Raw genomic sequence first — 20661 nt, 5'->3', positions numbered from 1 at the left:
GTGTGTGTGTGTGTGTGTGTGTGTGTGTGTGTGTGTGTGTGTGTGTGTTAAACAGTGGTGGGTTCCAAAAATTTTAGTAACAGGTTCCCATGGTGGTGGGATTCAAACAGTGGCGTAGTACCAATGGGGCTGGGGGGGGCACAACGGGGGCGTGGCCGGGCATTCCGGGGGCGGGACATTCCTGTGTGGGTTTGTGGCAAGGACGCAGCCGCTGCGCCGGTCCTTGGGCGGGAAACGAGTGCACGCAGGCGCAGGCTGCCACGCACGCCGGTGCACCTCCTGATCGACTGCTTCAAGTTCTGCGCGCTACTGCTGAGAGGAGGGGCGTAACTAAGGCCAAAATCACGTGGCCAAATCACCAATTAGTAACCCCCTCCCGGCACAATTAGTAACCTACACCCGGGAACCTGTGAGAACCTGCTGGATCCCACCTCTGTGTGTATATATATGTCGTCTGCGTCTTCCACTATATACAGGCCAGCAGACAACACAGAAAAAGTTCAGAACCTCAGAAATGCAGATAATGTTCCTGTTGTCTGCGGCTTCCACAAAACCATTATTGAGAGTCCTCTCCTCCGCTCCCAACAGAAACAGCTCCCTGCTTTCCTCTAAGCGACAGCCCTTCAAATACTTACAGAGAGCAACCATGTCCTCCACGTGGCAGAGCACTATAAAGTGGAGCCCCCCCCACCCCGCCCCTGCAAAAAATAATAATCAATAAACCTTTCCTCTGTCCTTCTGAGCAGCACCATGGCTGGCAACACACTGGGGGGGACAAGGCCAGCCCCCCCCCCCAGTGTTTGCCAGTCGCAGCCACAACTCTGCTCATTGGGATGGAAGAAAATACAACTAGCTTTTCTCCATCCCCCTGAGTAGTACTGTGGCAGGCAACACACTAGGGGTGCCCCCCCAGTGTGTTGCCAGCTGCGGTGCCGCTCAAAGGAACAGAGGAAAGCTAGGCGCACGTGTCCAACTTTTCTCCGTCCCTCCTAGCGGACCACGTCTGGCAACACACTAGGGGGCGGAGACCCGCTGCTGCCCGGAGGAAAGCTAGGTGCCGCATCTCAGTTCCTAGTTTCTTGCCAGCCATGCCCAGGGGCTGGGAGTGGGGGGCTATTGGGGGCAGGTGGCCCAAATGCAGCCCCACGTGACCCAGGAATATGACACCTGGATCGCATGCCCCCTCTGCCCCCCTAGATACGCCACTGCCCTTCCCCTGCACGTCCTCTTGTCCAGACTAAATATTCCCACGTCCGTCAGCCTTTCGTTGTAGAGGCTGGTCTCCAGGCCCTAAACCAGTGGTTCCCAAACTTATTTGGCCTACCGCCCCCTTTCCAGAAAAAAATATTACTTAACGCCCCCTGGAAATTAATTTTTAAAAATTTTTAATAGCAATTCAACAGAAAGATATATGTATTAATGTTTCTACCTGTGGCCATCACCGCCCCCCTGGATCGCTGCAGCACCCACCGGGGGGCGGTGCCCACTTTGGGAATCACTGCCCTAAACGATACCCAGGCTTACCTGAGATGCCTCGTTTCAGCCAGCGTGGCTGCCCCAGTTCTATAAAGAAACTGTCTTTCTTCTCGTATTCTTCAACATCCACGATTTTCACATAGAGGGATTTCCTGCCGGGGAGAAGAAAGATAAGCGGGGGGTGAGGGGAGGAGGGAATACATTCAAGTCCTCATCAAAGAAAGATTAAGGAACGTTCTCCCAAAATATATCAGTATAACAAGGTAAGTCTTTTGTGTGCTTTTTAAAATAAAACCTGCTGAGACGGTGTAAATAGAATTTGAGGCTACGTGTGCGGGAGCCAGTTTAACAAGAGACCTCATCAAATACCTTGATACTACTTAAAGACCGACAACGTTTATATTACCTTGAGAAGAGTCGCAACGACGTTGTAAGGTAGGTAGGCCAGAATTAGAGCCAGTTTAAGGGGTTTTTCTGCAAGATGCACTCCCCACCCCCTCCTGGGTTCAGGCTGCTGTCAGTCAGGTCCAAACCAGGCCTTTGTAAACAGCAATACCTGCCTGGCAGGGACAGGTTGAGCAGCAGTGGCGTAGGAGGTTAAGAGCTCGTGTATCTAATCTGGAGGAAGCGGGTTTGATTCCCAGCTCTGCCGCCTGAGCTGTGGAGGCCTATCTGGGGAATTCAGATTAGCCTGTGCACTCCCACACACGCCAGCTGGGTGACCTGGGGCTAGTGCGCAACAGAGCCCTTCGGGGATGGGGCGGTATATAAGTCCAATAAAATAATAAAATAATAAATAATAATAATAATAATAATAATAATAATAATAATAATAATAATAATAATAATAATAATAATAATAATAATAATAATAATAATAATAATAGTCACAGCTTCTCGGAGCTCTCTCAGCCCCACCTACCTGACAGGGTGTTTGTTGTGAGTGGGGGAAGGGCAAGGAGATTGTCAGCCCCTTTGAGTCTCCTGCAGGAGAGAAAGGGGGGATATAAATCCAAACTCTTCTTCTTCAAACTCTTCTTCTTCAACCATCCTGTCTTGTGAATAAAGCTTCTCTAAACTGGTTCAGCAGCTGATCCCAGGAAAAGAAGCGCATTTGGAAAATCCAGCTGAGCCGGAATGGTCTGGCCGCTCTCCCTCAGCCTCGGCGTCTCTGGTGTTTTTCCACAAAGCGTTCGATGGACCACCCTCCCTGCTCTTTCCGTCCTACAGTGCAGCTGGTTCCAAGCAGCCGACGGAACTTTGGCAGGTGTCGGTTTTTCTTGGCAAGCCGATGAGGGGAAGTTCACATCCCCCCCTTCCCCCGGAGGCAAAGAGGTTCGGCTGCTTCCCAGCTGATCTTCCGCTCCCGCATCAAGCCCTGACAGATGGACAGACGACAGTGCCAGAATTTGGGGAAAGGCAGGGAGAAGCAGGAAAAGGTACTGGGGACTCAGAGCCAAGGGGGATGAGAGTTCCGATTCCCGGTCCGCCTTGGCGTTACAGCAAATAGGTCCACAAGCCGAAGTCCACAAGTAGTTTGGGTTCAGGAGCCGTGTGGCGTAGTGGTTCAGTCAGGGGTCTGCAACCTGTGGCTCTCCAGATGTTCATGGACTACAATTCCCATCAGCCCCTGCCAATTGGCCATGCTGGCAGGTTAATGGGAATAGTCCATGAACATCTGGAGAGCCACAGGTTGCAGACCCCTGGGTTAGAAGCTTGCACTGCCACTCACACGGTCAGGAGTTCGAGCCCCCTGTGGGTCAGATATCCTGGCAGCTGGCTCATGGTCAACTCAGCCATCCAACCATTCGTTGGTCGGTAAGTGAGTACCTAGCACATAGCTAGTGGGTAAAGAATAGCCGGGGAAAGCAATGGCAAACTGCCCCTATGAAATCACTGCTTATGAAATCACTGCTTGCACTGCTTGCCTATGAAATCACTGCTTGCAGTGGTACCCCAGGGTCGAACACGACTGAAGGGGAAACTTTACCTTTTTTTTAGCTTGGGTTTCAATTGCTTCTTAAGAAACTGAGGTGTCGATCAGGAAATTCCCCCAGTTCAAATCTTTCCTCTATGATTTGCTTTTAGGTAACCCTCCCCCAGAGAGCCAATGTGGTATAATTGTTAAGGTGTCGGACTAGGATCTGGGAAACCCCGGTTTGTATCCCTACTCTTGCTATGGAAACCTTGGGCCAGTCACATACTCTCAGCCCCAAAGGCAGAGCTACCGGGGGGCGGGGTGCCCCCCTGCTTCCTGTGGCTCCCCCCCCCCACACACACACACTTATGTTAGTTGAAGAAGAAGAAGAAGAAGAAGAAGAAGAAGAAGAAGAAGAAGAAGAAGAAGAAGAAGAAGAAGAAGAAGAAGAAGAAGAAGATGATGATGATGATGAAGAAGAGTTTGGATTTATATCCCCCCTTTCTCTCCTGCAGGAGACTCAAAGGGGCTTACAATCTCCTTGCCCTTCCCCCCTCACAACAAACACCCTGTGAGGTAGGTGGGGCTGAGAGAGCTCCAAGAAGCTGTGACTAGCCCAAGGTCACCCAGCTGGCGTGTGTGGGAGTGTACAGGCTAATCTGAATTCCCCAGATAAGCCTCCACAGCTCAGGCGGCAGAGCTGGGAATCAAACCCGCTTCCTCCAGATTAGATACATGAGCTGTGTGCAGGCTGGAAAAGTGGCCTGTTCACGAGGCTGAAAACGGAGTTCCCACCAGGCCATTTTCAGGCTCAAGTGAACAGGCTGCTTTTTCTAGCATGCACTTTCAGGCTGAACTAAGGTAACTGTGTGGGGGTGGGGCAGGGCTCCGCAGAGCGGGGTGTGTGTGGAAAATGCGGAGTGCGCAACAGGTGCAGTATGGCCCAGCTACGCCTCTGCTCAGCCCTGACCCTGGCTAGTATTTGGGTGGGAGACCTCCAAGGACTACCGGGGCACGAGGCAGAGGCAGGCAATGCCAAACCACTTCTGAATGTCCGTTGTCTTCAAAACGCTACAGGGTCGCCCTAAGTCATGGGGCGACCCGTGACCTGATGGCAAAAATAAGTCCTTGTGCATCTACAACACAGGTGTCAAACTCGTGGCCCTCCAGATGTTATGGACTACAGTTCCCATCACCCCCTGCCAGCATCATGCTGGCAGGGGATGATGGGAACTGTAGTTCATAACATCTGGAGGGCCGTGAGTTTGACACCTATGATCTACAATATGGCACAATAACACTGCTCCATCTTCTAAGCTGATGTTAAGTGTTCTTGAGATAATACATTTGAAAGGCTTTCAATGCTCAAAAAGAATGGCACGCATGCCATTTATTCAACAGCCGCAATCCTCCCTCATCGCTCAAGAAGATTACACAAAAATGTAAAAATTAACAACACACACACACACCCAAACACTCTCATGAGATTAAAAAAATTGCATCCTTCAAAACTAGAATGATATCTTGCAGGGGTCTCCAGGGTGATGCCTTTGGGGCCCCAGGGTGACCTCAAATACCTCTTCTGGTCCCCAGGTGGGCCTCTTGTTCAGCAAGATTTGATTCGCTGTGCAGGTTTTTAAAGATGTTGCTGCCACCACAGCATAAAGATCTCTACTGCGTGACTGAAGGTAAGCAGTGGCGGTCATTTTGTGATCGAATTCCAAAGGTGCTTGCAGGCGCAAAAATGTTGGGGACCCCGATATCAGAGGCGTAGCAAGGGGGAGAAAGCGCTTGTTGCACTGGTGCGTCCTCTGCCCCCATCCCGCCCCACAACGCCCCCACCCCAAAACACCCTTGCCACACCCCCACGGGGGCATGCGCCCGGTGCGTCGCCTTCCCCAGTTGGAGCTACGCCTGTGCCTGATATACAGCAAATAAGCCCTCCCCACCCAGTATCAACATATTCCATTGTGAACGTGAAAGGCTCACTCAAGAAGGAGGAGGAGGAGGAGGAGGAGGAGGAGGAGGAGGAGGAGGAGGAGGAGGAGGAGGAGGAGGAGGAGAAGAAGAAGAAGAAGAAGAAGAAGAAGAAGAAGAAGAAGAAGAAGAAGAAGAAGAAGAAGAAGAAGAAGAAGAAGAAGAAGAAGAAGAAGAAGAAGAAGAGGAGGAGGAGGAGGAGGAGGAGGAGGAGGAGGAGGAGGAGGAGCTGGTTTTTATAACCCCCCTTCTCAACCTTTAAGGAGTCTCAAAGTGACTTCAAATCCCTCCCTACAACAGACACTTTGTGAAGCAGGTGGGGCTAAGAGAGTTCTCAGAGAACTGTGACTAGCCCAAGTTGACCCAGGAGGCTGCATGTGGAGGAGTAGGGAATCGAATCCGGTTCACCAGATTAGAGCTGCTCATGTAGAGGTGTGGGGAAACCAACCTGGTTCTCCAGATTAGAGTCCACTTGCCCTTAACCACTACAGCCATGGGTCTGCAACCTGCAGCTCTCCAGATGTTCATGGACTACAATTCCCATCATGGGCTACTGTAGTCCATGAACATCTGGAGAGTCGCAGGTGTTGGAGTGCACAAGCTAATCTAGTTCCCCAGATAAGCCTCCACAGCTCAAGCGGCAGAGCGGGGAATCAAACCCAGTTCTCCAGATTAGAGTACACCTGCTCTTAACCACTATGCCACTGCTGCTCTGGGTTTTTTTGCCTCCTCCTCCAGTGCCTCAACTACTCGGCCACCCTGTACTTCCTCCCCCTTTGGATTGGACTGTCTGGGGAAACAAACATTTTAGAAAGTTATAAAAACACACAGAACAGCACCAGTAGCTGATTTTAAAGCAGAGGCAGTCCTGTAATTCACTACAGTGATGTTATTAGAACTTGTCCTTTCATGTGATGTCCTGTTTTTTGAGATTTCTCCAATTTTTAAATTAATTTCTGGTGAGAGCGTCCCCCAGCCTTCTAAACATTTGTTACCCAAAATGGTAGGGTCTCCCCTTTAGAGAGGGGAATTAGCGAGGGCCGACCTTGCATAGAGAGAGGCTGGGTAACTATTGTGAGATCATTTCCACCAGAGTTTATAGAGGTGGTTTCTGCAAGAAATCTGCAAAAATACAGAATAAAGGTTTAACAGTTGTATTGAGAAAGCAAAATAACAAACGTACAAGCACCCAAATAATGAAAGCACAAAGAGAGTTCACACAGTCCTAGGTTGTATAAAGAGGTGAGGGTAAAGGTCTGGAACAGATCTGGGTCTTAGGGAATAAGGAGATAATTACCTAATCTAGAAGAAGATTGGTTCAGTGAGCAGAGTTCAATGACCCGCGTTGAGCTCCAGAGGGATAGAACAGTATTAAGCAGACAGAGAGTAGTCCAGAAAAATACTGAACATCTTGTGCTGGGTGGACAAGCTAGTTATAGGGGAAAAATGGGTCCTCGGACTATGCTAAATGACCCAGTTTTCCCAGGACAATGGTGGCTCTTGTTCTCTAGAGGAGAACAAGAGCCACCATTGTCCTGGGAAAACTGTTTCCTAGAGGAGAACAAGAGGAGGACACTTAGGCTTAATGTTCTAAGCCTGGGGAGTGCCTGGAAATGATTAGATTTTGGGATGTAACTGATACAGTTACAGATCTGGGATGAATGCCAATGCAAATGGAGGCTAGTCAGGAAACTAGAAATTGGGATTAATGTTTAGAAGAATAGCTGGCAGCAATTATTGATGAAGTTAGTATATGCTTTGTTTCACGGAGGCAGCTGAGTTGTGGTCTATGTGGGAACTGGCTTTTCCCAGGCTTTGCTTTTTCCTGATTGCTTTAGGAACATAAGAACATAAGAAGTAGCCTGCTGGATCAGACCAGAGTCCATCTAGTCCAACCCTCTGCTACTTGCAGTGGCCCACCAGGTGCCTTTGGGAGCTCACGTGCAGCATGTGAAAGCAATGGCCTTCTGCTGCTGCTGCTCCTGAGCACCTGGTCTGCTAAGGCATTTGCAATCTCAGATCAAGGAGGATCAAGATTGGTAGCCATAAATCGACTTCTCCTCCATAAATCTGTCCAAGCCCCTTTTAAAGCTATCCAGGTTAGTGGCCATCACCACCTCCTGTGGCAGCATATTCCAAACACCAATCACACATTGCGTGAAGAAGTGTTTCCTTTATTAGTCCTAATTCTTCCCCCCAGCATTTTCAATGAATGCCCCCTGGTTCTAGTATTGTGAGAAAGAGAGAAAAATTTCTCTCTGTCAACATTTTCTACCCCATGCATAATTGTATAGACTTCAATCATATCCCCCCCTCAGACGTCTCCTCTCCAAACTAAAGAGTCCCAAACGCTGCAGCCTCTCCTCATAAGAAAGGTGCTCCAATCCTTCAATCATCCTCGTTGCCCTTCTCTGCACTTTTTCTGTCTCTCTCTTCGAGCATCCTTTTGAGATGTGGCTTACCATTGTGAACTGAACACAATCCTCCAAGTGCGGTCGCACCACGGCTTTATATAAGGGCATGACAATCCTTGCAGTTTTATTATCAACTCCTTTCCTAATTCTCCCCAGCATAGAGTTTGCCTTTTTCACAGCTGCCGTGCACTGAGTTGACATTCCCATGGAACTATCAACTAAGACGCCTAAATCCCTTTCCTGGTCTGTGACTGATAGCACTGACCCCTGTAGCGTGTATGTGAAGTTTGGATTTTTTTGCCCCTATGTGTTTGGATTTTTTGCCCCTATGTTAAACGGTGAGGCTGCTATTTGCAAATTAATGTTGCCCAGGCAGGTCTCTGTCCTTATTGGAAGCCGATGCAGGGATGGCATCCATCTTGGCACTGCGTTGCTAGGCTACCTCCAAGGTTGGTGGGACAGGTAGAGACAACTGCTGTCCTAATTAAACAGGCCTCCCCTACCCACCGTGGGTCTGTCTGGTAACACATTCTCTAGACACAGTAAGGATAATGACCACCAGTTTGCATAGTGTGGTGGGAGGGAGGGAGGGAGGGAGGGAGGGAGACTTAAATATCCCCTTCAGATGCACAGCGATGTAGGGTGGCGGCAGAGAAGAAAGCAACACAGCGGGTGGAATGAAATTAATAATTACCCTGAAAAGCTCAGGAAATGTGGATCAGGAAATGAGTAAGATTAAGGGTGTTCACGCACAGAGCAGCTGCGGCTTTTGGGTAAGAAAATGAGCACGAGTCAAAGGAGCCAGGAAAGAGTTAAATCTGGAGTGGGAGAAGCCGGGCCTGGGGTCAGATCCTTGCATGAGACTTCTCAAGATAGATGGATATTGCCGGCCCTGTTTTCCTGAGGGCAGACTGAAGATAAGAAATCTGTAGTTTGCCGACCACATGATGGGACTTTGTGGTCAAAGTGAAAATGAAGAAAACTTGTACCAACAGGCTACAATAATGACTTCAAAAAAATTAGTTCTCCCACTGGAGTAGCAATTTACTTGTAAGTAACCAAAATAATTTTATAATTTTACAAACAGTAACAAAATATTTTGGAAAAATTGTTTACATTCTCCCATTGGCGTAATATATATAAACACAAGTTAGAACAGCACGGCAATGTAATCTAAATATAAATAAAACAGCTAGCCAGATTCAAAGGCAGCACTGAACCGGGGTCTTCCCACGTAACAATTCACACAGAGGGTTGCTGTGCAGAGGCAGAGAATGGCAAACCACCTCTGCTAGTCCCTGAATCTGGATGACCCAGGCTAGCCCTACCTCAAAGCTAAGCAAGGACAGCTCTAGCTAGTAACTGGATGGGAGACCACTAAGGGAAGTCCAAGGGTTGTTATGCAGAGGAAGGCAAACCACCCCAGTTATGCAGAGGAAGGCAAACCACCCCAATTCATCTCTTGCCTCAACCTAGATGGTCCAGGCTAGCCTGATCTTGTCAACTCTCAGAACGTACGCAAAGTCTCCCCTGGTCAGGACTTGGATGGGAGAACATCAGGAAAATTCAGCGTTGCTACGCAGAGGCAGGAGCAGCAGTGGCGTAGGAGGTGAAGAGCTCGTGTCTCTAATCTGGAGGCACCGGGTTCGATTCCCAGCTCTGCCGCCTGAGCTGTGGAGGCTTCTCTGGGGAATTCAGATGAGCCTGCGCGCTCCCACACACGCCAGCTGGGTGACCTTGGGCTAGTCACAGCTTCTCGGAGCTCTCTCAGCCCCACCCACCTCACAGGGTGTTTGTTATGGGGGGGGAAGGGCAAGGAGATTGTCAGCCCCTTTGAGTCTCCTGCAGGAGAGAAAGGGGGGATATAAATCCAAACGCTCCTTCTTCTTCTTCCTCTCTTGCTTTGAAAAGTTTAGGAATCCTCAGGAAAAGCATGGTTGGGGTCCAGAGGCCTGGAAGAGGAGGGGGAAGGGGCCAAAATTCACACACACCTTTCCCTCATGGAAACCCCCCAATGGAGCCAAGCCTATGTTTTTCAAGATGTGCACCAAGGAACATTTATGCCCACATCTAAAACATACTGCAACAATTGATCAGGTTCATTGCTTAGAATGCTCAGGTAAGACCTAGTTCAGTGGCGGCGAACCTTTTCGAGACCGAGTGCCCAAATTGCAACCCAGACCCCACTTATTTATCGCAAAGTGCCAACCCGGCAATTTAACCTGAATGCTGAGGTTTTAGTTTAGGAAAAACCGGTTGGCTCCCTCTTCCTCCGCACCACCCGCTCGAGCAGGGGCCAGCCTGCTCTAGCCTCCAGCAAGTCCCATGCACGCTGCTCTGGGCCTCTCTAGCATTTCTGCCTCCTCTGCACCTCCCCTCGGGCAGCAGCCACTTGGAGCACAGGCACCAGGTCCGCCAGCCGAGTCCTCCCTGCTCATTGCGGTGCACGCACATCGTGCTCAGGGGCCCAGGCCAGCCTAGATGTGTGATGGGGGGATTTTCCACCTCCCATGTGACGAACTCTGTGTGCGCGTGCCCACAGAGAGGGCTCCGAGTGCCACCTCTGGCACCCGTGCCATAGGTTCGCCATCACTGACCGAGTTGAAATCCCGGCTCAGCTGCAAGCTCGTGGGGCAGCCTTCGGGGCTGGTAGCCATTTCTCCCGCCCACATTTCTTGTAAGGTCTTGGTGAAGATCACAAGGTAATATGGGGAAATGCGGCGCCTGGAGCTATTCTTGGAGGAATGATAAGATAGTGTGTAATTAATTTTTTAGAAACACAACACACATATCGTTTGCAAGCCTGTGGAGTGCTCTGGTCTATTTGTCAGGAAGCCCGAATTAGTTGCATCTCCCAGTTGGGTGGCAATAGCTGGGGTCTGGGCTGGAATGGGAAATCTAGAAACAAAATGCACCCTTTCAGAAGTTCAAACAGAGCCTCAAAAAAAGAGATCTACCTTCAGCACCTTGGACAGCATCTAAGCTGGAACGCATTCATGCCCCACTCCAGTTGTTTCGACATCCCCGAACGGATCCATCTCCAGAATGCAACATTCAGCAGAGATCCTGAATCCATCTAGGGAGCAGCAGTGGCATAGTGGTTAAGAGCAGGCGCACTCTAATCTGGAGGAACCGGGTTTGATTCTCCGCTCTGCCACCTGAGCTGTGGAGGCTTATCTGCGGAATTCAGATTAGCCTGTGCACTCCCGCACATGCCAGCTGGGTGACTGTGGGCTAGTCACAGTTCTTCTGAGCTCCCTCAGCCCCACCTGCCTCACAAGGAGGAGAAGTCGATTTATGGGTACCAAACTTGGAGGAGAAGTCGATTTATGGCTACCAATCTTGGAGGAGAAGTCGATTTATGGCTACCAATCTTGATTGATCCTCTTTGATCTGAGATTGCAAATGCCTTAAAAGTCCAGGTGCTCGGGAGCAACAGCCGCAGAAGGCTATTGCTTTCACATCCTGCATGTGAGCTCCCAAAGGCACCTGGTGGGCCACTGCGAGTAGCAGAGAGCTGGACTAGATGGACTCTGGTCTGATCCAGCTGGCTTGTTTTCATGTTCTTATGTTCTAAGGTGTTTGTTGTGAGAGGGGAAGGGAAAGGAGTTTGTCAGCCCCTTTGAGTCTCCTTACAGGAGAGAAAGGGGGGATATAAACCCAACTCTTCTTCTTCGGCAATGCCAGACACAGCTGATGTGCAGGACGGCCCAGACCTCAAGGGTCACGTCCTCCTTCCTGATGCATGAACCACAGCCCTGCCACAGGCAGTGAACATTGACAAGAGATATCATAACCTACAATAGACTTGTTGCTGGTTGCTAGTTGGTGTAGACACCTATGACGACTGAGGCTGAGATTAAGCTTGGGAGAGCCACTCTTCTTCCACCTCCGTCTCGGGTCCTTTTCCCCTCCTAATGACTCCAGACCAGCTGATTGTTCAAGGATTTATTGTAAAAGTTCAAAACAAAGAAATAAAACATCAATGCGTTTAGAGATGGCTCAGCTGGTTACATTCCTCTGGGTTCTTTGCCCCCATTCCGGGAACCCATGGCCCAGAGGTGCTTCTCTGACCACGTCTCAAGATGGAATTCGAAAACCTTTGTTTCCCCCTTCTCAGGAAAACTCTGTTCAGGCCACGAGGTAACTTAGGCCTTTGACGTTTCATCCTGGCACCTTTGTATGGCTTCCTGTCCTCCCTCCAGGAGATCAAAAGGCAAAGATGCTTTTCACAGTCATAGGCGACTTCCCTTTACTGTAGCGATAGCATCATTCCATGACACGCCCCTTTTGAGATGAAGTCTGTAAATTCCATGTTCACATACTTCAGCTTCCTAATAATACTGGTTGCATAATATCACATGTTTCCAGCTAATACATAGTTCAGCTAACTATTTTCCATCACAACACCTTAAGGGTTTAAATAGAGGAGGTAGCAACCAGGACCCACAGGAACAGGAAGAAATCTCCTTCCAGCCTCTCTTGGCTACTCAGTTGCTATGGTCATTTCTTTTTTTACATACCAGGGATAACGAACAGTTAGGTTGGCAGTGAGCGGAAGCAGGACCTTTCGGGCAATGGCCCCAAAGGTTCTGGAAGGAGTTTCCTGCAGTGATGCACCTTTGTGAGTCCTTCAAGACATTTTAGAGGTGCCACGAAGCCCACCTGCTTGATCAGCACGGTGTAGCGCAGGGGTCTGCAACCTGAGTTCTCTCGGCCCCACCCAGTGGCGTATCTGCCTAGGGACAAGGGGTACCACTTGTCCCCGGGCGCCACTCTTCTGGTCACGTGGGGGTGCAAAATCAGCCCCGCCACGTGACCAGGAAGTCCTGCTGTCTTGTTGTTTTCGCATGCCTCGACCCCATCCGAAGCACACAAAAAATGGACTTCCTGCTGCCTCCAAGCGCCCTCAACCCCACCCTGGACTCCCCTCTCTCTTCAGAAGAGACTGCAGGCTGCCATCTGGGAACCCAGCCAGCAGGGGGAGTCTGGGGGGGAGGAGGGCACCCTAGACCTTGCCCATGTCCATGGTGACATGGGCAGGGTTGAGGGCAGTGGGGGTGGAGCCTGGGGGCATCAGGGGCGGAGCTAGGGTGGTGGGGGCAGAGCCTGGGGGCGTCCTGGAGACAATTTGTCTCCGGGCACCATTTGCCCCTGGTACGCTTCTGGCCCCACCTACCTGACAGGGTGTTTGTTGTGAGCGGGGAAGGGAAAGGAGTTTGGAAGCCCCCTTCGAGTCTCCTTACAGGACAGGAAGGGGGGATATAAATCCAACTTTTCTTCTTTCTCCCCAGGAAAAGGCCTTAGTGGAAAATGACCTATGCCACACTCTCCTCCATGTTAGTGTGGGCATTTGCAGCGCTAGCCAGCAGCCCCAATGGTCAGCTCCTGGGTTTCAGCACTGTGGCGGCTGGCTGCCAAGGTAAAATCTTTGGCAATGACATTCATAGCCATTTGCACGGCTCTGCTAGAATGGGCACTGGTGCAAGCCTTCAAGACCATGAATAACTATGATCTGAAAAATTATTTTTGATGATCCTAATAAGAACATAAGAACATAAGAACATAAGAACAAGCCAGCTGGATCAGACCAGAGTCCATCTAGTCCAGCTCTCTGCTACTCGCAGTGGCCCACCAGGTGCCTTTGGGAGCTCACATGCAGGATGTGAAAGCAATGGCCTTCTGCAGCTGTTGCTCCCGAGCACCTGGACTGTTAAGGCATTGGCAATCTCAGATCAAAGAGGATCAAGATTGGTAGCCATAAATCGACTTCTCCTCCATAAATCTGTCCAAGCCCCTTTTAAAGCTATCCAGGTGAGTGGCCATCACCACCTCCTGTGGCAGCATGTTCCAAACACCAATCACACGTTGTGTGAAGAAGTGTTTCCTTTTATGAGTCCTAATTCTTCCCCCCAGCATTTTCAATGGATGCCCCCTGGTTCTAGTATTGTGAGAAAGAGAGAAAAATGTCTCTCTGTCGACATTTTCTACCCCATGCATAATTTTATAGGCTTCAATCATATCCCCCCTCAGCCGTCTCCTCTCCAAATTAAAGAGCCCCAAACGCTGCAGCCTCTCCTCATAAGGAAGGTGCTCCAGTCCCTCAATCATCCTCGTTGCCATTCTCTGCACTTTTTCTATCTCTTCGATATCCACTTTTTCTGTCTCTTCAATAATCTACTCCAATGCCCTGATCTGGATAGTCCAAGATAGTTGATCTCATCAGATCTCAGGATCTAAGCAGGGTTGACACCGGTTAGCACTTGGATGGGAGACCACCCAAGAAGTCCAGGGTCATTATGCCAACACAGGCTATGGCAACCTCCCTCTGAATGTCTCTTGCCTCGAAAACCCAACAAGGTCACCGTAAATCGGTGGCGACTGGAAGCCATTTTATGCACACACAGCCTATTCAAATATTGAAACGGGGTTTGTCAAGTTAATGAACCAGCCGTACTCCTTGTGACTGTAATGTAGATTAATAATTTTGGAAACGGTATTTTTCAATTTCATAACGACTCCTACAGTAATTAATCTAAATGATTCTTTTTTTCCCCTTCTCCCCTGCCCTATTCCTTCTTCTTCTTCTTCTTCTTCTTCTTCTTCTTTTTGGATTTTAAAGCTGAGGTCAGCAATGTTATATTTTGGATCATTTTACTGCAGTGATGGCGAACCTTTTCGAGACCGAGTGCCCAAACTGCAACCCAAAACCCACTTATTTATCGCAAAGTGCCAACAGGGCAATTTAACCTGAATACTGAGGTTTTCGTTTAGAAAAAATGGTTGGATCCAAGACGTGCGTTACTCGGGAGTAAGCCTAGTGGTAGTCGGTGGCTTTGCTTTGAAGCAACCGTGCAACTCTTCCAACGGGTGAATCACGACCCTAGGAGGGTTTACTCAGAAGCAAGCCCCATTGCTAGCAACCGAGCTTACTCCCAGGCAAAGGATCGCTTTAGTTCTTTGCATGAAAATCAGTGGGGTTTAACAGCGCTTAACAGGGTTACCTATACTGCTTCCCCAAAACTAGGTCTTAGGTTTAATGCTAATAATCGAGCCCAGCGGCCCAGGCCAGCCTAGAACAGGCAATTCCCCACCCCCCATGACAAACTCTGTTTGTGCGTGCCCACAGAGAGGGCTCTGAGTGCTACCTCTGGCACCCGTGCCATAGGTTCGCCATCACTGTTTTACTGTATGGTGTGCCTTTTAATGCTTTTTTTTTTTTACCACTGAGGAAGGCAATGATATTCCACTGCCGGTGCCTCTCTGGCTCTGGGTGTGCAGGGACCTCATCCTCTACATGTGCCGACTTCAGCCTGTCACAGATACTTCCCAAGCACGGGGTCCTCTCAGGGAAAGTCACAATGTTGAGTAGCTTCCCGGGATCTTTAAAGCAGCCCTAAGCCCCTCAAAGAGGCACATTAAACCTTGCACTGAGTCAACAGAGGTTCAGTTTAAATGCACAGCTGGGCCCTCGGGTAGGGAGGGAGAGAATTGCGCTGTATTTATTTTACACCTCCTCGGGAACGTGGCCTGTTTAAGGAGTCTTCGCCTGCCCTAATTATATCCTCCTCTGCATAAACCAAAGTCTTACCTACACCGACTGGGATGGGGTGTTTTTTTTTTACAAGCAAATACCCTGTTTCCCCGAATATAAGACATCCCCTGAAAATAAGACGTAGTAGAGGTTTTGCTGAAGTGCGAAATACAAGGCATCCCCCGAAAGTAAGACGTAGCAAAGTTTTTGTTTGGAAGCATGCCCGTCGAACAGAACACAGAAATATAAGACATCCCCTGAAAATAAGACATAGCGCATCTTGGGGAGCAAAAATTAATATAAGACACTGTCTTATTTTCGGGGAAACACGGTATGTACATATTTGAGAAGATGCAGCAAATGGCAAAGAGATACATGAACGGAGGCTTCCGCTTCGCTATCTTAGCAGACAGGGGGAGACCCTTGCCAATAATGTCAGAGAAACACCCGGGCTCCCCAGCCAGAATCCGCCCGAGGCTGAGCCACGTAATGCTGGAGGATTCCTTCGTCAAGAGCAAAGAGGATTCTTCTGAGCATGGCACATCCTGCCGCAGCGGTAATTAAACCAAACCTAATCATCTGTGATACAGAAAAGCGGGTTAGGAGATGGGGGGGGGGGGATGCTTGCTTTCCCCCTTTCAAAATCTTCCATTCAGTCTGCACATATTCTATTTGTCCCATTTTCAACAATCTTGTTGGAGGGAAGATTTAAGAATATGGAATGTTCTAAAAGAGTTTGTTCATGTGATCTGATTACGGTTGAAACACTTGACCATTCTTTGTTTCTATGCCCTAAATACAATAAGATACGCATGAAATACATGAATTCCATTTTCTTGCAATGTTCTCAGTGGCATGAGTGTTATAAGATACCCAATCTCCTGAACAGCTCTGATGTGCTCTTTTGTGAAACTGTTGCAAATTTTATACTGGAAATTAGTAATTTTAACTGTATTTCTTAACCTTGTTTTGTTTTAAAATTTTGTCCTGTTTTATATGCCAATAAAGGCTTGTGTTGTTGTGAAAAACAATCTTGTGTCCTGGTCTCCTTCCTTCCTGGCTTTCTAGGATTGTGTACACACACACACATACACACACACACACACAGGCTGCATCCGGATGCTTTTGAAAACTATGATTTCTCAGCCATGCCTTTATCAAACTCCGTTTAGCCGTGACCTCTGAAAGCAGACAGTTCATTCAGCAAGAGTTTGTCCAACACTTTTGGCCCAGTTGTGCATTTTGTAATTTGCATTGGCTGTTTCATACTCCGTCTTCGTCTACAACTGGAAGTTTTCTACCTGAGTGAAACTCGGAACCCCCCTCTGTTTTAAAAATGGTCACCGGCCCTCCAGAGGTGGGATCCAGCAGGTTCTCACCAGTTCCCGAGAGTGGGTTACTAATTATTTGTGTGTGCCGAGAGGGGGTTACTAATTGGGTCTGCTTTTCCATTAGAAATTCCATTAGGTCCAAAAATAATAAAGTCCTGTTGTTTCCTATGTGGCTGGTTAGCGAAGGGAGAAAACGGGATCATTCTCCCTGTTGGGCTGTTTTAAAAATATGTTTTAGAAATATGGAAAAGTTCCTTGTTTAAGGAAAGTATCCTTCTTTTGATTTCTAGAAACAAAATTAAGTACTTGAAAGTATTAAGTATTTGGCAGGCAGTCAATTAGAGGAGAAGTAGTTGTTTCTGTTGGCAGTAGACGATAGGGCTTGCTAGAATGAGTTTAAATTATGGACAGAAAGATACCAGCTGGAAATTAGGAACTTTTTTTTTACAGTAAGAGTTTTTTACAGTCACAGAGAAATTATTAATGCCCCGCCTCTGGAATGCCTGGCCACGCCCCCATCGTGCCCCGCCCCTCCCCATTGGCGCTACGCCACAGTTTGAATCCCACCACCAAGGGAACCTGTTACTAAAATTTTTGGATCCCACCACTGCGGCCCTCCCTCCAAGCTTTCAAGAGCTCGACTGGGCCCCCAGTGGCCAGGGCCTGATTCAGGCAAGCAGGTGCATTAGCAGCCTTGAACCTACATACCTGAGGGATCGCATCTCCCCGTACTGCCCCATCAGATCCCTCCGCTCCTCGGAGGAGAACCCTACTGGAGGTCCCTGGCCCAAATGATATCCGGCTGGCCTCTATGAGGGCCAGGGCTTTTACGGCCCTGGTTCTACATGGTGGAACAGGCTCCCTGAAGAGATCAGGGCCCTGCGGGGCCTACAAAGTTTCTGCAGGGTCTGAAAAACGGACCTGTTCTGCCAGGAGTTCGGCCAGCCAGGTTGATTGGTAGATTCCTGTAACATCTAGGCCTCCCGTAGGTACAGAAAGGGGGTGAATAAATGTCGCCATCTGAGCCAAACTGTTTTAACCTGTATATCTGTTTTTATATTGTACATTACATTGTGATTTTACTGTTTTTATATCTGTTGTTCACTGCCGTGAGCCCTTCGGGGAGGGTGGTCTAAAAGTTTAAAATATAAATAAATAAATACAGCGGAACCTCGGTTTTCATTGCCTTCGGTTTTCATCAGTTTCGGTTTTCATCGATTTTTTCAGTGAAAAATTTGTCTCAGTTTTCTTCAGCAGCCATTGGCCTCGGTTTTCATCGATTTACAGTAAGGTGCAGGGGTTTGTGGAGAAAAATCACCCGGACAAAGCTGCTGCAGGCCGTGTCTGCAACTTGTTTAATGACAATGTCTTGCCCCATTTCAGACAAATCATAAAGAGGCGTCAGAAACAGACCTCTTGGGACAGCTTTCTGGTGCGACGTTGGTCCACTGGCTCTGAAGCTGGTCCTAGTGTTATTGTTTACTGTTTTCAGCATTAAACACTACGTTTATTCACCAAAAATGTGTTTTTGGTATGTCTTTTGGAGTGCCTAGAACGGATTAATTGGATTTACATTGATTCCTATGGAAAAGTTTGCCTCGGTTTTCATTGGTTTCGGTTTTCATCGATTCTTTTCGGACGGATGACCAACGAAAACCAACTGTTCCACTGTTCCACTGTATAACTAAACAAATGAATGTAAGATAAGGTGATCAGATTGTCACCTTTGTAAACCGAGACCCGGGCGGGCGGGCGGGCGGGCGGGCGGGCGGTATATGTGGGTGGGTAGAGGTTGCATCATAGGCTGAGCAAGCAGCCGAGCCAAGGAGCTGCGATCAAGCTTTTTTTGGGCACTTCCGCCTGCCACCTCTGTGACAGGGCTGGGAAATGGGAGCTTCCCAGAAGGCAGTGCCTCCTGTGGCCATCGGCAGAGGTTGGGCCAGACTGCCTTCTGGGCACACCCCAGAAGGCAGCGGCAGCCTTCCAAAAAATGGGAACGGTTCAAAAAACCCGCCGGATCGGACAAATTGTTTTAAGGTGGGACTGTCTCGCCAAAAGCGGGACGTCTGGTCACCATAATGTAAGAGGACAGAACAGGAGTCCCTCCTGCAGGGTCCATTTTGCAGCTACGCCTTCCTGCACTTCCGCCTCCCGAAGAAGAATTCCAGCCACTCAATTCACAGTCTGGCAATTTTGACTCCTGAAAGCTTCTGCCTGGACATTTTGATCTGGAGGGTGCTCCTGGCCTCCAGCTCTTCTGCTGTAGATCGACATGGCTACGACCCCCAGAAGCTACCTAAGAATTGACATTTGCTGACAGTTTCTGCAGGGACCCAACGGTGCTTATTCTTCTCTGCTGAGAAGCCCTGCCAGGTAAAATGGAGGGGAGCTGGGAACCAGAGGTGTAGCTCCAAGAAGGCGGAAGCGGACGCCGACGCGACCAGAAGGTTTGAGGCCTCCTGGCGGTAAGGCTATGGTGGCATTCCTTGGGCGGGGGCAGGGGCGTTCCAGGGCGGGATGGGAGCGGAGGATGCGCCAGTGCACCGGGTGCTTTCCCCCCCCTTGCTGTGCCTCTGCTGGGAACCTAGCAAGCCGTCATGGCTACACTGCTCCACGCAGACATGTGAGGATGCTTTCTTAGGGGAAGGGTGGCCGGTGTCCAAATCGCACAATGTGCCATGGGCACATCGCAACAATGGGTGACACACGCACACCCCCTTTGTTCAGCTCAACATGCACATGAAGCCATCGGTCCTTTGAAATTCGGAATTCGTTGGAATGAATTTGCTCAGGCAAAGGAGTCGTGTCGTCGTCCCCGGCAGGCCTGACTCGGCTTGTTCCCTCTCTGCCCCAAACACAGACAAATCAATTAATGAGAATTAATCAGGAAAGCAGCATCACCCCTGTTCCGAACCGGTTTGCCTAAGGGGAAGCTGTGGCCCTCTCCCCCCCACCTGCCCCCCCCGCCCCCACCCCGCTTCCGTTCGGCAACATCGCAGCAGGGTTGCCATGGCAACTGAGAATCTTCTTGTTGACATAAAGCTCAGAGAAATCAATTACTGACAAATCACACAGAAATTATCAACCCCCCCCCCCAAAAAAAAGCCAGGATACAGGAGTGGGTGGAAGTATATAGGTGTTTGGGGGGGGGGGGCGATAGAGAAAAAACTCCTCGCAGATAACGGGAAGCACAGAAGGAAGCATTCTATTATATATTTAATTAGTCGATCTTGGAGCTCAAACTCCCCCCCCCCTTTTAGGCAATTCTCAAAGGTGCCGTGAAATTGCACCTCCTAAGCGAAATTGATCTCGTACGCACCGCTGTGCACTGGCGAAGTGTGGTCCAGGTTGATGGCCTGCAAGATTTCCAAAATCTTCCTTCTCCCCCACCCCCACCCCCCCCCGAAAGTTTGCTACTCTCGCCAAAACGGTCTCAATTTCCCTCGAACTTTTGGCAGATCGTTTGCTCAGGCAAGACTCTCGACGTTTCCTTCGGGTTTCCCTGTGGTTGATACCTGGCAGCGGTCAAAGATTCACGGAACTTGTCCTGTCGAAGGCTTTCGCGGCCGGAATCCATTGTGGTGTTGTGGAAAAGCTTCAGGCCGTGTTCTAGCAGCATCCTCTCCTGACGTTTTGCCTGCATCTGTGGCTGGCATCTTCAGAGGATCTTCCTACTATCAGATCCTGTGATCTTCCCACTATCAGATCCTGTGATATCATCTTCCTACTATCAGTTCCTCTGAAGATGCCAGCCACAGATGCGGGCGAAACGTCAGGAGAGGATGCTGCTAGAACACGGCCATACGGCCCGGAAACCACACAGCACCCCATTCATGGAACTCTTAGGTCGGTTCCTTCTGTATTTATTCTGTGAGTGGTCCAGTAACTTTCACCTCTGACTTTAACGTTGATTGTTTCACCTTCCCCCCCCCCCCAGGAACCCATTTGAGCCTGGGCCACTGGACTCGGTTCTGCCTACCCTCTCCACTTCACCAAGATTGATGAACAAGC

General features: G+C 49.3%; 1 protein-coding gene across 2 annotated transcripts in view; it reads right to left on the bottom strand.

The window, feature by feature from the left end:
* SLC8A2 (solute carrier family 8 member A2) overlaps positions 1-20661 on the bottom strand; it is a 160478-nt gene that overhangs the window by 26671 nt on the left and 113146 nt on the right. For both annotated transcript variants that reach the window (XM_048500059.1, XM_048500060.1), the window contains exon 3: positions 1525-1628. In XM_048500059.1, coding sequence (XP_048356016.1) covers positions 1525-1628 — 104 coding nt within the window. The remainder of the gene's footprint in view (positions 1-1524; positions 1629-20661) is intronic.

The sequence above is a fragment of the Sphaerodactylus townsendi genome, linkage group LG06 (genome assembly GCF_021028975.2).
Source record: "Sphaerodactylus townsendi isolate TG3544 linkage group LG06, MPM_Stown_v2.3, whole genome shotgun sequence".
Classification (NCBI taxonomy): domain Eukaryota; kingdom Metazoa; phylum Chordata; class Lepidosauria; order Squamata; family Sphaerodactylidae; genus Sphaerodactylus; species Sphaerodactylus townsendi.
The sequence above is the reverse complement of the archived record's forward strand: the minus strand, read 5'-3'. Positions and strand labels throughout refer to the sequence as shown.